This window comes from Morchella importuna (assembly GCF_003444635.1).
Source record: "Morchella importuna strain M04M26 chromosome Unknown Morimp01GS005, whole genome shotgun sequence".
Taxonomy (NCBI): domain Eukaryota; kingdom Fungi; phylum Ascomycota; class Pezizomycetes; order Pezizales; family Morchellaceae; genus Morchella; species Morchella importuna.
Genome location: NW_025763402.1, coordinates 113,271 through 126,728, shown reverse-complemented (window position 1 = coordinate 126,728; position 13,458 = coordinate 113,271). Strand labels below are relative to the sequence as shown.

Sequence of the window (13,458 nt, the reverse complement as noted above, 5' to 3'; positions counted from 1 at the left end):
GTGAGAGCGTGAGAGAGAGAGAGAGTGAGTGAAGGTGATAGACCAGCTGGCCAGTGAGAGAAAAAGAGAGAAAGAAATATCAGAGTGATAGAGAGACAAAGAAAGAGAAAAAAAGAGAGAGAGGTTCGAGATCAGCGAGAAAGAGAAACGCACACAGCAACAGCGACAGCAGCAGCAGCAGCAGGGGCACGCGATAGCCACGCGAGTGAGATCAAGTAACAAAACGTCACAGAATTCCGCGATAACACAACATCCCTTCCCTCCAACAACCCCCCCCCCCCCCGCCGCCGCCGTCGCCCCACCACAACAACAACCACCAACCACGAACTACGAACAAAACTCCCCGGAGTATCCGGAGATCCTCGTTAGGCCTCACCACACCCCCCCCCCCCCAACAGCTGATAGCGCAGTTATCAGGAATAGGCAAGAGAGAAAGAGAAAGTGAAAGGGTTAACGACAGATAGAGCCAGAGAGAGGTAGGGAGAGCGAGACCGTTATAGAATGGTTCATGTCGCCGGGAATGCGACGGGAACGGGCAGCACGGGTACGAGCACTGGCACTGGAACCGTCGCCGGCACTGGCAGTACTGGGGCCACCAATGCCCGCCGCGATAAGAAGCTTGCAGGTGATAGCAGCTCGAATCGGCCGTTGAAACGCCGCTGCGTCAGTAACGCCTGCATCGCGTGTCGGAGAAGGAAGTCCAAGGTACGCCCCTTACCTTATCACTATTTAAACAAGCTACATCTCCCCTCTCCACTCCTCCCCTCTTCTCACCCTTCTAGCCCTAATAAGTGGATATACAGTGCGATGGAAACACCCCGGCCTGCGCCGCGTGCGCCTCCGTCTACCATACCGAGTGCGTGTACGATCCCAATTCAGACCACCGCCGCAAGGGCGTCTACAAGGCCGACATCGACAATCTCAAGAACCAGAACAGCACTTTGCAAACGCTGATTGAAGCAATACTAAACTACCCCGAGGACCGCGTGTATGAGCTTGTGCGGCAGATTCGGACCTGTGACTCACTCGAGGACCTCGCCGAGGCAATTGTCGCGGATGCTGCAAACGATGCGGAGGGGGAGTCGCCGGAAAGCGCGGGCTTTGATGCTGCGGGTGCGAGTGGTGAAGGGGAAAATCCGGCGAGTCTGGAGGCGGAGCTGAGTGGCAAGCTGGGGCAATTGCGTATCGAGGATGGTCAGGTCAGGTTCATTGGGGCTACGAGTAACTTGATGTTTGTGCCGACAGGGCGCGATGAGGATGATGACGAAGAGGAAGATAGAAAGAAGAACGGCCTGGACATCTACGAGAAGAACCCCATCACGACGTGGACAGAGGTTACAGACGATCCAGAGCTTATCAACCACCTGGTCACCATGTATTTTGCTTGGCACTATCCATATTTCACGACACTCAGCAAGGACTTGTTTTATAAAGAGTTTGTGCACGGGATGCGGGGGTCTTCACAGTCGGGGACGGTCTATTGTACGCCGTTGCTCGTTAATGCCATGCTAACCCTTGGATGTCACTTTACTTCTGTACCAGGCTCACGAGCAAATCCGAACGATTCGTCAACAGCCGGCGACCATTTCTTTAAGGAGGCAAAGCGACTAATTCTCGAGAACGATGAACATGAAAACCCACGATTGACAACGGTACAAGCACTCGCATTGATGAGTGTTCGGGAAGCTGGCTGTGGACGGGAGTCAAAGGGATGGGTGTATTCCGGCATGAGCTTCAGGATGGCCATGGACCTAGGACTGCATCTGGATCCTAGCTCTCTAAAAGAAGGTGTGGGCACTGGCTCCAGCGGAATTACCGATGAAGAAGTGGACGCTCGGCGAGTGACATTCTGGGGATGCTATCTATTCGACAAGTAAGGGGGACCTTTCATCCGAATGTTTACCAATTCACTAACAATCACAGGTGCTGGAGTAATTACATGGGCCGGATGCCACAGCTGCCTTCCTCAATGGTGACGGTCCCGAAACCTGATGTTTTCCCCAGCGAAGATTCAGACAATTGGCATCCATACACCGACACTGGGCTCTCAATGGCCAACCCACAGCCCTCCCGCATACGCGCTGTCGCACTCCGCATAACCATGCTCTGCGAGATCAGCAATGATATTCTCCTCTCCTTCTACAACCCCACTCCCGGCAGCACCAACGCTGGTGGTGCAACCTCCATCGACGCATCCGCCACCATCGCAAAGGTCTTACAGCAAGGCAAACACAGCGCTCTTGGAGAATTTAAAAAGCTTGGTGAACTGTTTACACGTCTTGAAGAATGGCGTAAAAAGCTACCCCCAGAATTGGAAGCAAAAGAAGGCAGTCTCCCCAGCGTGCTGCTGATGCACATGTTCCACCAGACGCTCTACATTCATCTTTTCCGGCCATTCCTGAAATTCTCCGCCGCCACAACGTCTACGCTCTCCCATCTCGACCCCCGGAAAGCATGCCTAGGCGCGGCCACTACAATGTCTAAATACCTTCGCTTCTACAAGCGTCGCTATGGGCTACGACAAATCTGCAATGTCGCTGGCTACTTCATCCACTCGGCATGCACCATCCACCTCCTCAACCTCGGCCAGAAGACCGCAAAGCGCGACATAGTCCAAGGCCTCAAGTCCCTCGAAGAGATTGGCGAATTCTGGCTCGTCGCCAAACGCGCCCTCATCATCGTCGGCATCCTAGTCAAGCGATGGCGCATCGAGCTGCCCGAGGAAGCCGAAGGCGTCCTCCGCCGCTGTTGGGGTGAGGGGCGCCGCTTCGGCCTCGGCGCAGAGGTCGAGCGCGTCCTTGGCCGCAAACTCGAGAGGAGCAAGAAGCGCTCCCCGAATCCCGCAATGTCGCCGGCGAGCGCAAGTGCGAGTAGCCCACCGCCGAGTATGATCAATATCTACAACACGTCTTCCACGTCCGCTGGCTCGCCGTCCGTCTCATCCCCCGCACACCCACAGCAGGCACAGTTTCAGCCCTACTTCCCGCAGCAACAGCAGCAGCAGCAGCAGCAGCAACAACAACAACAAGCCCCGCAGACCACCGCCGCTACAGCCGCTGTCCCAACGAGCGCCCCATCACCGTCCTCGTTCCTCGGCCCCCCGCAACAGCAGCAGCAACAACAGCAGCAACAACAGCAGCAGCCGTTCTTCGCGCCCCTCCAGCAGCCATACATGACCTTCAACGCGCCATCACCCAGCTCGGCCAGTGCAAGCACGCCCGAGAATGCGGAGGGCTTCAGCCAAGACTGGTGGTACCGCGACCAAACGGAGCTCGCGAGCGAACTGGGTGTCGGAATGGGCATCGACTGGGGCCTTGCTAGTGCCGCTGTCGGCACGGGCGCGACGCCGCAGTCGGATGTGTCGCAGGGGGAGGGCGCGGGGAATGTCCAGGCGACTAGCGGGCCAGGGACGTTTGGCGGGCTGGATGGGTTTGGGAATTGGGCGTGACATTTGGTATGGGGGGCAGGGAAGGGGAAGAGGAAGAAGAAAAAAAAAAAAAAAGGGAATCGAAAAAATCAAAAGTCGTGATACATGGGTTTGGATGTATGAATGTTTTTTGTTTTTTACAACTGGAGAGGGTGGGGGGTCTACGTCTGTCTAGTCTAGTACTTTTGGGTTTGGATTTTTGTGTTTAGTTTCCGGAGTATAGTACCTCGTTTTTGTTATTTTATTTATTTTTTTATCTATTTATTTATCTTTGCTTTTTTTTATCCGTCTTTTTTTTCCTTCCATCATCATCATCATCATCGCTGCTGCTTGTTATATGTGCTGTGTGTGCTGTATTGCTGTAGTGCTCCTTTCAAGTGTCTGCGGGCTGTGATGGCGTACATGTAGCTTATGATCCATGATATCAAGTACATGTAGGTATTGGGTCTGTTTCCACTGACTGGCTCACTTGTTGTTGTGCTTGTAGCATTTGGCCATTTATGTGCGGGCTTGCTTTTTTCTCTCTCTTCACTTCTCTTCACTTTCTTTCTTTTCTTTTTACGGCTTCATGATCCATTACTACTTCTTAGCTCTCCATATACTCTACAGTACAGGTATTAGTCTTGTGCGCTCTCTCGCTACTCCCCAAATCTGGCAATTCCCATTCAGGCCGCCGCCGCCGCCGCCGCCGACGTCCCGGTTTTCAAGAGTAGAGAACATTCCGGCGCGTCGGTTGGCCCGTAGAGTTTAAGTGAGGGGAGGTACGGTGGACCGGTAACGTTCATGCGGTATCACTCGACACGTCGCATTCTTGGCGGGGGGGGGGGGGGGGCCCGCGTCGCCGCGCAGAAGACCACCGCGGAAATCTGTGCGTAGGCAGGGAGGGGGAAGGAGTGGAAAAAGAAAAAAGAAAGGGCACATTTTCTAGAGTCGTAGAGCGCAACGGCTTTGCATGACGTGACGTCCCATGTCTGTGAATGTAGAAGTACCTACACGTAGAGTAGAGAAGAGTATATTTGCTTTTCTGTAGTACTCCAGACTCCGACTCAGGTAGTGTAGAGTACGGGACAGGGAACCGTCGCCAGAGTAGATTGGAGCAGGGGTTCCCACGACAGCCAGCATCAATAAAAGGCATATGCTGCCTGCCGCCGGAGCCGCAACCCTTCATCGAGTATCTCCCGAGCGCCGATATTTATTCAGCACGAAGCCCAGCCCAGCCCAGCCCAGCCGAGCCGGTACTGTATGTACTCTACTCTCCCCCACTATCTTCCCCATTCACATTCCCCCAGGTTTGGTCCGCCCGTACTTCACTTTTGCTGTCCCGCCAGGGTAGGGAGGTGCAGCCCCGGCGCGACATGATCGTGTGATGCTCTTGGAAATCAATATGACCAACTTGATCCCCCATCTATGGCTTACACTACCTGGGGTCGATGGCTGCACGGAGAGATATATGGCCGCTTGTTATGGCAGTTGTCCAATGGGAGAAAAAAGAAAGCTCCATAATGCAGGGTCGCCCCAGGCTAGAGAGGTGGGTTCCTCATGCTGTCGATGGCGCGTTAGTAGATCGGGGATCTGGGGGCTTCTGTCTCCTAATGTGAAGATTGTGGCGCTGCGTTTATTGGGAGATGTGAATCCGATGACTGCGGCGTCGTCGGGGGTAGTGATGGGCACGAGACTTGAAGTCTCGAGACTAGGTCTCGAACGAGACAAGACAAGACTAATGAAAATAGTGTCACAATTGTCTCGAGACGTCTCGCGAGATTATTTTAGACCCTTTTGAGAAGATTTTGGACCCTTTGAGCCGGTTTTGGGGGCATTATTGTTTTTCGAGGGAGATAATTCTTCCACAGGATAACAATTAGCAAAAAAAAAACTGTTATGTTTGCTATATTTCGCCTTTTTTCGCGAAGTCTCGAGAGACGAGACAATACCACCCTAAATGTGGTCTCGTCTTGTCTCGTGCCCATCACTAGTCGGGGGTCTAGACAGGGAGTTTTGGGCTGTTCTCTCTCGAGGTTGGTGGACAGGTAGGTGTGTAGTTGTTTACACTCTGGCTGTAGTTGGTGCTAGTAGGTGATGCGGCGTTCAGAGGTGTTGTCGTGATAATACTACATTTATGTAGCTAGGAGTCGGTACTGGTTTAGGTGGACGCTCGCCTGTAGGCCTTGAATCATGCATGGGAAACCGTCGGAGAGCGTGGCCGGGACGTTTGTATGTCCACAACCAGGAAACAAAGACCTCAATTGACACACGCAAGTCAGACTCAATTCACCACTTCTCAATTGCGATATTGATACTTACATATATCTTGTTACAGTTCCACATGGCACCTACACGTGATTCCACAGTTTTTCCGAGAAACGCCAAGCCGTGCCAGGTTCCCCAGCCCAGTTATCCCGAAGTAACCCCAATCAGCATAGTCGAGCTGGGCGGACTCGTCACTTCAAGCCACTTCAAAGGACCACAGAAACATGCTCCCCGATATCCCCATATCCATATCCAGGACTGGGTATGGACCTCTAGAGACGCGAAATATCTATTATCAATCGGGTGAAGTAAATACTTAGCCTCCTGGCGCCTCGAAGGAGATTCTCCAGAAAGCGCATACTGGATGTCGCTGTGGAGTAGTAGTTCTGTTTGTTTAAGCTCGATCCTCAATTGCTGGAGATATGTAGTAGACCAAACGGAAGATGGCTCGTAAGAAGCTGCTGCTCTGCGGAAGAGCACACACACCGATAACTGTCATGTCGCCTTCCTCCCGTCCCTAAGACATGCGACGGAAGCTCTAGAAGATAGATACATATATAGCTCAATTACTCAATTGCATCGTCGCCGTCCTCAGCCAGAAAGCCCAGAAAGCACTTCAACAGGATGGAAGTATTATAGTCCCGGCCGGCCGGAAATTTGATCAAGGCCAAGATGCATCGATTTTTCCCTTTTTCCCTTTCCCGCCCCCCCTCAACACTTTTTTTCGCTCTCAAAAGTCGGTCTTCACGCCGTTTGGTGTTTTTAGTGTCCCGCAATTTTTCTCCACACTTACTAGTACGTCACACCCAACCACCACCCCACAAAAATGATGCCTGACTGAACTGGTTAACCTACCTCCCTGACCTATTTTTTGGCGGGGTTTTGCTATTGCTTGATGCGATAAGATACTATCAGAAGTGCATTAGTCAGGGGAATAATCACGGTTCCTGGATTGCCTTACCGAACCCTGGGTCGAGAGTTGCAACAGCGGTGGTTCTCCCCTTTCTGTTCCACCTTTTCTGGCTGGTGAGAGACCAGAAAACTTCCCAAGAACAGCCTTCTGTTCCAAAATTAGGCAGAGAGCATCCAGAGAAGTGCACAAGGAGAGAATCGTAGAGTAATGTGACATCGCCACCGCAGGATCGTGCCATGATCCTGCTGCTTCGGGCACTTGGCACGCCAACCTTTCCCGGTTTTCTATGCACCGGAAAAACTATGACAAGGACCCCAAGCACGGGTTTTTCCGAGTACAGAGCTACCTCACCGTCAAACCTCCGCAATGATCCCCGGTGCAAAAAGCCTCTCCCAGAGTCCACCCCGCCATGATCCACAATTCCCTCATGGGGGTACGGGATGGGGGCAAGGGGGTATAAAGGCACTTGGTTCTGCCGTCGAGATACTCTGGTCAGCATCATCGCCTTTATCTGGAGAAATTCACAACATGAAATACTCCTTTGCCCTAGCTTCCTTGCTCGCCGGAGCGGCGAGTGCCCAAAACTTGTCCACCGCGAATCTGGCGGATGTGGATATCACGACGGCGGGAAACAACACTTTGTTCACGAGATGGAGGCCTACTTCGCATTTCATGGTATTCTTTACTGGTGATATTAATGTTCGAAGTTCAGTATTAACTGAATAACCCTAGGGACCTCACTCATGGTTGAACGACCCTTGTGCTCCATCTTATGATCCCGCGACCGGATTGTACCACTTGGTAATGGATCTCCCCGCAGATGATCGAGAGAGTAGCTAGCTAACAGTTCCCAAGATGTATCAATGGAACCCTCACCACATCAACTGGGGCAACATCTCCTGGGGTCACGCCGTCTCCAAGGACATGGTCGCCTGGACCGATGTTCGCGGATGGGAAGACGACAAAGCCCAGGGTCTTGGTACTGGTCCCAAGGGCACCCTCGACCACCTTGGTGTCTTCTCCGGATCAGCCCAATTCTTGCCGGCGAACCAGTCCTATGGCCTTCCTGGGCTGAACTTTACCAGCGGGCCCACAGACAAGACCATCATGGCCATTTTCTACACCTCCGTACAGCACCTTCCCACCAACTGGAAGCTTCCATACATCAACTCAACCGAGACCCAGACTTTGGCCGTCTCTGTTGATGGCGGTATGACATTCACAAAGTTCGAAGGAGAGGGCGTGAACCCTGTTATTCCTCAGCCCCCTCCAAATTTGAACATTACCGGATTCCGCGATCCCATCTACGAGAAGTGGTCCGAGATGGATGATATCCTTTTCGGAAACGCCTCGCTCGGTAATTTCTACACTGTTCTCGGGTCAGGAATCAAGGGCGCTGGAGGACGTCTCCCATTCTACTATGCCCCGGCCGACGATTTGACAGACTGGCGCTACCTTGGCCCTATCTTTGCCCGTAGTGAAAACGAGAGCTGGAGCGAGGTTTACTCTGGCTCCTTCGGGTACAACTTCGAGGTCGCCGGTGCCTTTTCTCTTACCGAGTCCGACGAGCACGGAGGTGATAGCGAGACTGCTCACCACTTTGTCATTATGGGAACCGAGGGTGGTGAAACCACAAAGCACCCCTCTCCTCAGTGGGCCCTCTGGACAGAGGTGGCCATCACCCGCTCTAACAACGGGTCTGCACACAGCGAGGTCCTTTCCTCAGGTGTTCTCGACTGGGGTCTATCATACGCCTGGAACTCGTTCTGGGATGCTCCTAACAAGAGACGTATTGCGTGGGGTTGGGCGAAGGAGGAGGATCTGACAGTCGCAAAGACTGCACAGGGCTGGCAGGGGGTAATGACCTTGCCCCGCCAACTGTACGTGAAGGTCTACAGCGGTCTCAAGAACACTGCCGGCGTCCTCACCACAAAAGGGTCCTGGACCTCAGAGCGCAAGGCCGATGGAACCTGGGACATCAAGACTATGGGAATGCTGCCCGCCCCCGAGGTCGTTGAGTCGCTCCGTGAAGGTGCCACCAGAGCGTCTGTCAATGCCACAAACGCAGCTCCCAACACCTACAAGGCCATTACAAGCAACCTCTCTGCCAATATCCATGCCGAGATCACTATCCCACAGAACACCACAACTCCCGTTGGTTTTTCAGTTCTCCGCTCTCCTGATGGCGAGGAGGAGACCCTTATTGTCTACGATCCCGCTGCGAAAGAGATCAGGGTTATCCGTGAGGGATCATCAAGCCTCAACTCGTCATATGTGAACACCTACCCCAATGTTGCACCTCTTTTCCTCCTTGACTACTCTAATGGCAAGAGGGAGAAGCTTGTCTTGGACATCTTTGTTGACAACTCCATGATCGAGGTCTTTGCCAACGAGCGTGTCGGCATCACTTCCCGTGTGTACCCTGCCAGAGTGGATTCTACCGGCTTGGGAATGTGGACTGGTGAAGGACAGGGAGAGGTTACCTTCTCAAAGGTGAAGATATGGACTGGGCTGAAGAATGCCTTCCCCGAGAGGCCAGCCAACAGCAGTAATGCGCTCGTGTGGGATTCGCCGGAAGAGACTGGAAACTACACTTGGTGGCCTGGTAATTAGAGGGGGAGGTGTATGATAAATGATGGAGATGAGATGATACCTGATGAGAGATGTACTTCTGTATGTAGAATGCGCGGCATGAGTACCCATGAATAGTTTTAATGTCAAGTCAAATTTTGAAACCTTATCTATAGAGAACCAATCTTTCCCTTTCTCGGCGTCATTTCCTCGTTGTAGCACTTTTGAGCCCTTCTGGAAGTTTGAGACGGGCACAGAAAACGATTTCTATAATTATAAAGGAAGCTCAGACCGGCTGGATATGGTAGAAAGTAAGTTCTTTTTTAGGCGCATTGACTGATAAGGATCCGGACATTTTTTTTTTTTAATTCATTAATTGCATGCTAAGGATCCGGACATTATTGTTATAGGTATATGAAAAGTAATGTTCCCGTGAAGCGGAATGCCCAGAAAATGCATTATCAAGTTGAAGAAGTAATTTGAGCTTCGATAGACAGCAAAAGGACCCATGTTATGCGTGAAGATACATGTAGTCACCAGACAGCACTCGACCTGTCACGCTTATGTAAGTCCTCATACCTCGATGCTCATGGGGGTTGGTGACCACGGGGGTGTGGAACTTTTCGATTACAACGCCGGAGGATACTCAAACCGGCCCGCAAATGGGTATAATTCAAGACGATGAATTGTTCGAGTTTCATGCGGTGTTTCGGGTTTTCCTATTCTTATAAATTTAGCTATCCTGCGGATTCATCGTGGGTGGAAGCAAATCAAATATCTCCGCACCCCATGGCCGTCATACCCCCATGAGCTCGTCTACGTGTGGGTGTGAATCTAGGAAAGCTGTCCACACAGATGTACAGTCAACAACTGTCCGCAGAGCGAAATCCGTCTGGTTCCGTATTCCGAAGAACCTCACAATCGATAAACTTTAGATCTTCCTAAATTAAATTAAGAGGATATTGGTGAGGGCCTAGAATTAGATTTTCGGCAATTGCATTTAACCCGTGATTTAGAGGCTGTACCGCGCGTTACCGCGCAGGTACCTTTTACTAGTTCGACACCCAGGTAGTACTCTACACTAGTATGCGCTTGCAACTTGCCAGTCCCTAAATGTATCTACCCACTCTAACCATAACTTTGATTTCTACAATCCATCCTGTTCAGACAATCTTTCATCACAACTGGTCAGCCAGCGATCAGCACAAATCGTTGATAACATAATGACTTCCGGTCCAGAGTCACAAGAACCCAAGGAGCTATCGGAAAGACAAGTTATTGCTTCAGCATCTGATGGTCTTCTACGCTCAGCCTCTGAGAAGATTTCAGGAAAAATGTCACAAGTAAAAAGAATTGCTGTTATCTCGTTTGAGGTCATCGTCACTTGTGTTCCGCTTCTTTTTATCATTTTGGCATTTTGCGCCAATAGTCTAGATGGTAAGCAATTGTCTCAGTGGGGTGAAAAGCTGCAACAGGTAGCAAAATATGTAAGTACTCACCTATTCTTCAACTTTCGAGTGTTCGTACCGGAGCTGATAGAGAATAGGGGAGTACTATATTCCCTATCCTTTTTGCTTCTGTGCTTGGGATGGCTATAAGATCAATCGCGAGATGGAGAGTGGAACGGGGAACAACGCTTCGTGAACTGTGAGTTGGTCAGAGATATAGTTAACAGATAGTGGGAAATGCTAATGAGTAATATCAGAGAGCTGTTGATGGGGAGCCAGACTTTGGGTAGTACAATAAGCACTCAGATTTCCACCCTTGGCTTTTCTAACGACTTCCTTCTCGGCTTTGGACTCCTTGTATTTTGGCTTCTTTCTCCTATCGCAGCACAGGCTTGTTTGAGACTGGTCGATATAAACCAGGTGACTACTGAGAGTACTGGTAATATCACCTATTTGGATATGGAAACTAGCACGATTTTCCTGACAGGAGATGATAAAACTGGAGTACGTGACATATATAATACCCTCTATGATTTTAGTCTGCTTTCACCACCAGTATATCGCACTGAAAGCAGAGATATATGGGGAAATATAAAGGTACGATATCAGAGCTTTGTTTTCCTCCTTCTTCAAACATATAATTCTTACATAATCTATACTAATTGACATAGGTTCCGATGTTAGAATCATTCAACTCTTCTAGGATAGAAGAGGATGGATGGATATCTGTTGATGCATACGGCGTCGATAATAATATCTCATACGTATCGCTTATCGGCATTCCAGTTATTGGCCTCCCAAAGTTGAACTTGAGCGATGAATGGACAAACAAATCATTAACGGTACTGATGACTATTTTCAGCTTGGAGACAAACTATTTTGTATTTGATTGTTCAAATATTTCGATAGTAGATCCTGAAAAAAACCGGGAAGAATATGTCTCTAGTTATCTTTACAACAAAACTTCGCCCTCCCCTAATACGACCTTTTTTTTGGACACCTCCACTCCCCTCGATAGAGTCTCGACACCGGGTCTACCACCAAGGTATATTACGTTTGTCTCGAATTATGGTGTGTTAGAAGATGAGGACGATACTGTTTTGTACAAAAGTGCGATGATCAACTGTTCTGTGACTCAGTCATACGTTGAATTGTGGGTTGAATGCTATTATGAGCTCTGCGAGGTGAGTATATTATTTCAAGGTTCTTAAGTGCTCGAATGGATTCTGAACTATTATTAGACCAGAGGAATTCGGAAATCTACATTACCTCACGAACCTCCTGAATATACCGCTCTGGATAACCAGGATCATATGAGGTTTATTGCGAAAGAGTTAACTTACAGAGGAGTCGATATTACTACTATCAATATCGAGGATCTGTGGGGTGGAACGTTGACCGAATACTTTCTCAATGATCCATCGAAAGTGGGGTCTTTCTTCGAGTATAGACGGGATATATCTCAGCTACCCAGAGATGTTTTTACCTCTAGGTTCGCGTTATTGTTCAACACCTATTGGAACGCCGCGCTCTCGCCAAATATCTTGATTGATTCCAAAACCAAGAATGACATAGCCGAGATCGTCGCCACAAATCCTAATTTTGACTACTCAGACTTATTCAAGACTACAAACACAAACGCAACAATCGAGTTGACCGTAGACAGGTACGTTCGAAAGGTCTGGGCAATGGCGGTACTCATGGCAACGAGCTGCTTGCTTCTCATCACAGCCATTATCGGCACAGCCCTTAGATGGAAGTGCGTAGGACCTAATGTTCTAGGCTACGTTTCGACACTCTTAATGGAGCCCGGCGGTTGCACACTTGATGGGCCGGAGAGAACTAGGGCATTTGCAGATACGAAGGTGGGCCTTGTGGCTGTCAGAGACGGCGAGGGAGGACGCGTTGTATTCTCACTCTTGCCGAAGCTCTCCGCTTAGACACGGAAGAAGTAGTCGACAAGTGATTTAGTTTTGTTATTCTTCATTTTCGTTTTGTTGATTGTGCCAGCTCAGAGTTACCATCATGCTTGTCTTTTTACAGTACGCGGTCCTCTCTTTGAGGTGAGTATTTCATTCGTTAGTCTGCACGAGTTTTCCAGCATTTGCTACTGGTAGTGTGTACGTAATTATCAATCTTCACATTTTCGCATGATAAAAAGCGAGGAATTATAACGAGATGGCCCACCTTCTGGTTCTAAACTCTCTGATATAAATAAGAATATGCTGCATACATTTAGGTTAGTTGTAGTTATTCCTACGAATGGGGTTGGCTTCCTTTAATGTTGGCGCGGATTGGTGTATGGGAACGAGGGAAGACGATCGACCAAGCACTGATTATTTCTTTTTCACTAATCTTACCGGGCATATAGATATCTCTCTTCCATGCTTCTATGCCATCAAATATGAACTTTGCAGGAGCAGGTACATACATACAGTCGGGGTACAGAAGTTTTGGTAACTTTGGTTGCCGTTGCAACACAAAATTTGTATGGGAACACATACAAAATCAGAAACACCCAAATAATTTACTTGATCGCACACACCTGAAGAATGGACTTAAAATTCTAGCTAAAAATGGCTACTTTGGCAGTAAAAAGGGTATATTACCAAAACTTCTGTCCTGGTACTATATGTACACACGTACTTTTACAAAATAAGCCAGTATGTACGGAGACCTAGATCTAGAGAGCTCTTACACATTGCATTAAAGCATACATAGATATGTACAGCGCGTTGCCAGTCGTGATGGTCAGGCGCGCGATGCAACACGCGCGCGCAACCTTTTTCACAACCCAGGACAACGGCAACGTCGTCACGCGACATCCAATACCACTACCAATGCCGAGCAAA

General features: G+C 49.7%; 3 protein-coding genes across 3 annotated transcripts; all 3 read left to right on the top strand.

Moving 5' to 3' along the window:
• Positions 1 to 501: 501 nt before the first annotated feature.
• LAJ45_02591 (uncharacterized protein) lies at positions 502 to 3,448 on the top strand (the record flags this gene model as incomplete). Its single annotated transcript, XM_046112182.1, has 3 exons — positions 502 to 705; positions 804 to 1,873; positions 1,924 to 3,448. 3 exons carry the CDS (start codon positions 502 to 504, stop codon positions 3,446 to 3,448), a joined length of 2,799 nt encoding a protein of 932 aa, XP_045974308.1.
• Positions 3,449 to 6,953: 3,505 nt separating this feature from the next.
• Positions 6,954 to 9,200, top strand: LAJ45_02590 (uncharacterized protein; the record flags this gene model as incomplete). Its single annotated transcript, XM_046112181.1, has 3 exons — positions 6,954 to 7,262; positions 7,320 to 7,388; positions 7,443 to 9,200. 3 exons carry the CDS (start codon positions 6,954 to 6,956, stop codon positions 9,198 to 9,200), a joined length of 2,136 nt encoding a protein of 711 aa, XP_045974307.1.
• Positions 9,201 to 10,381: 1,181 nt separating this feature from the next.
• Positions 10,382 to 12,546, top strand: LAJ45_02589 (uncharacterized protein; the record flags this gene model as incomplete). The annotated part of the gene is made up of 5 exons (XM_046112180.1): positions 10,382 to 10,645; positions 10,705 to 10,805; positions 10,864 to 11,110; positions 11,278 to 11,790; positions 11,848 to 12,546. The coding sequence occupies 5 exons, from the start codon at positions 10,382 to 10,384 to the stop codon at positions 12,544 to 12,546; spliced, it is 1,824 nt and encodes a 607-aa protein (XP_045974306.1).
• Between the last annotated feature and the right edge of the window lie 912 nt (positions 12,547 to 13,458).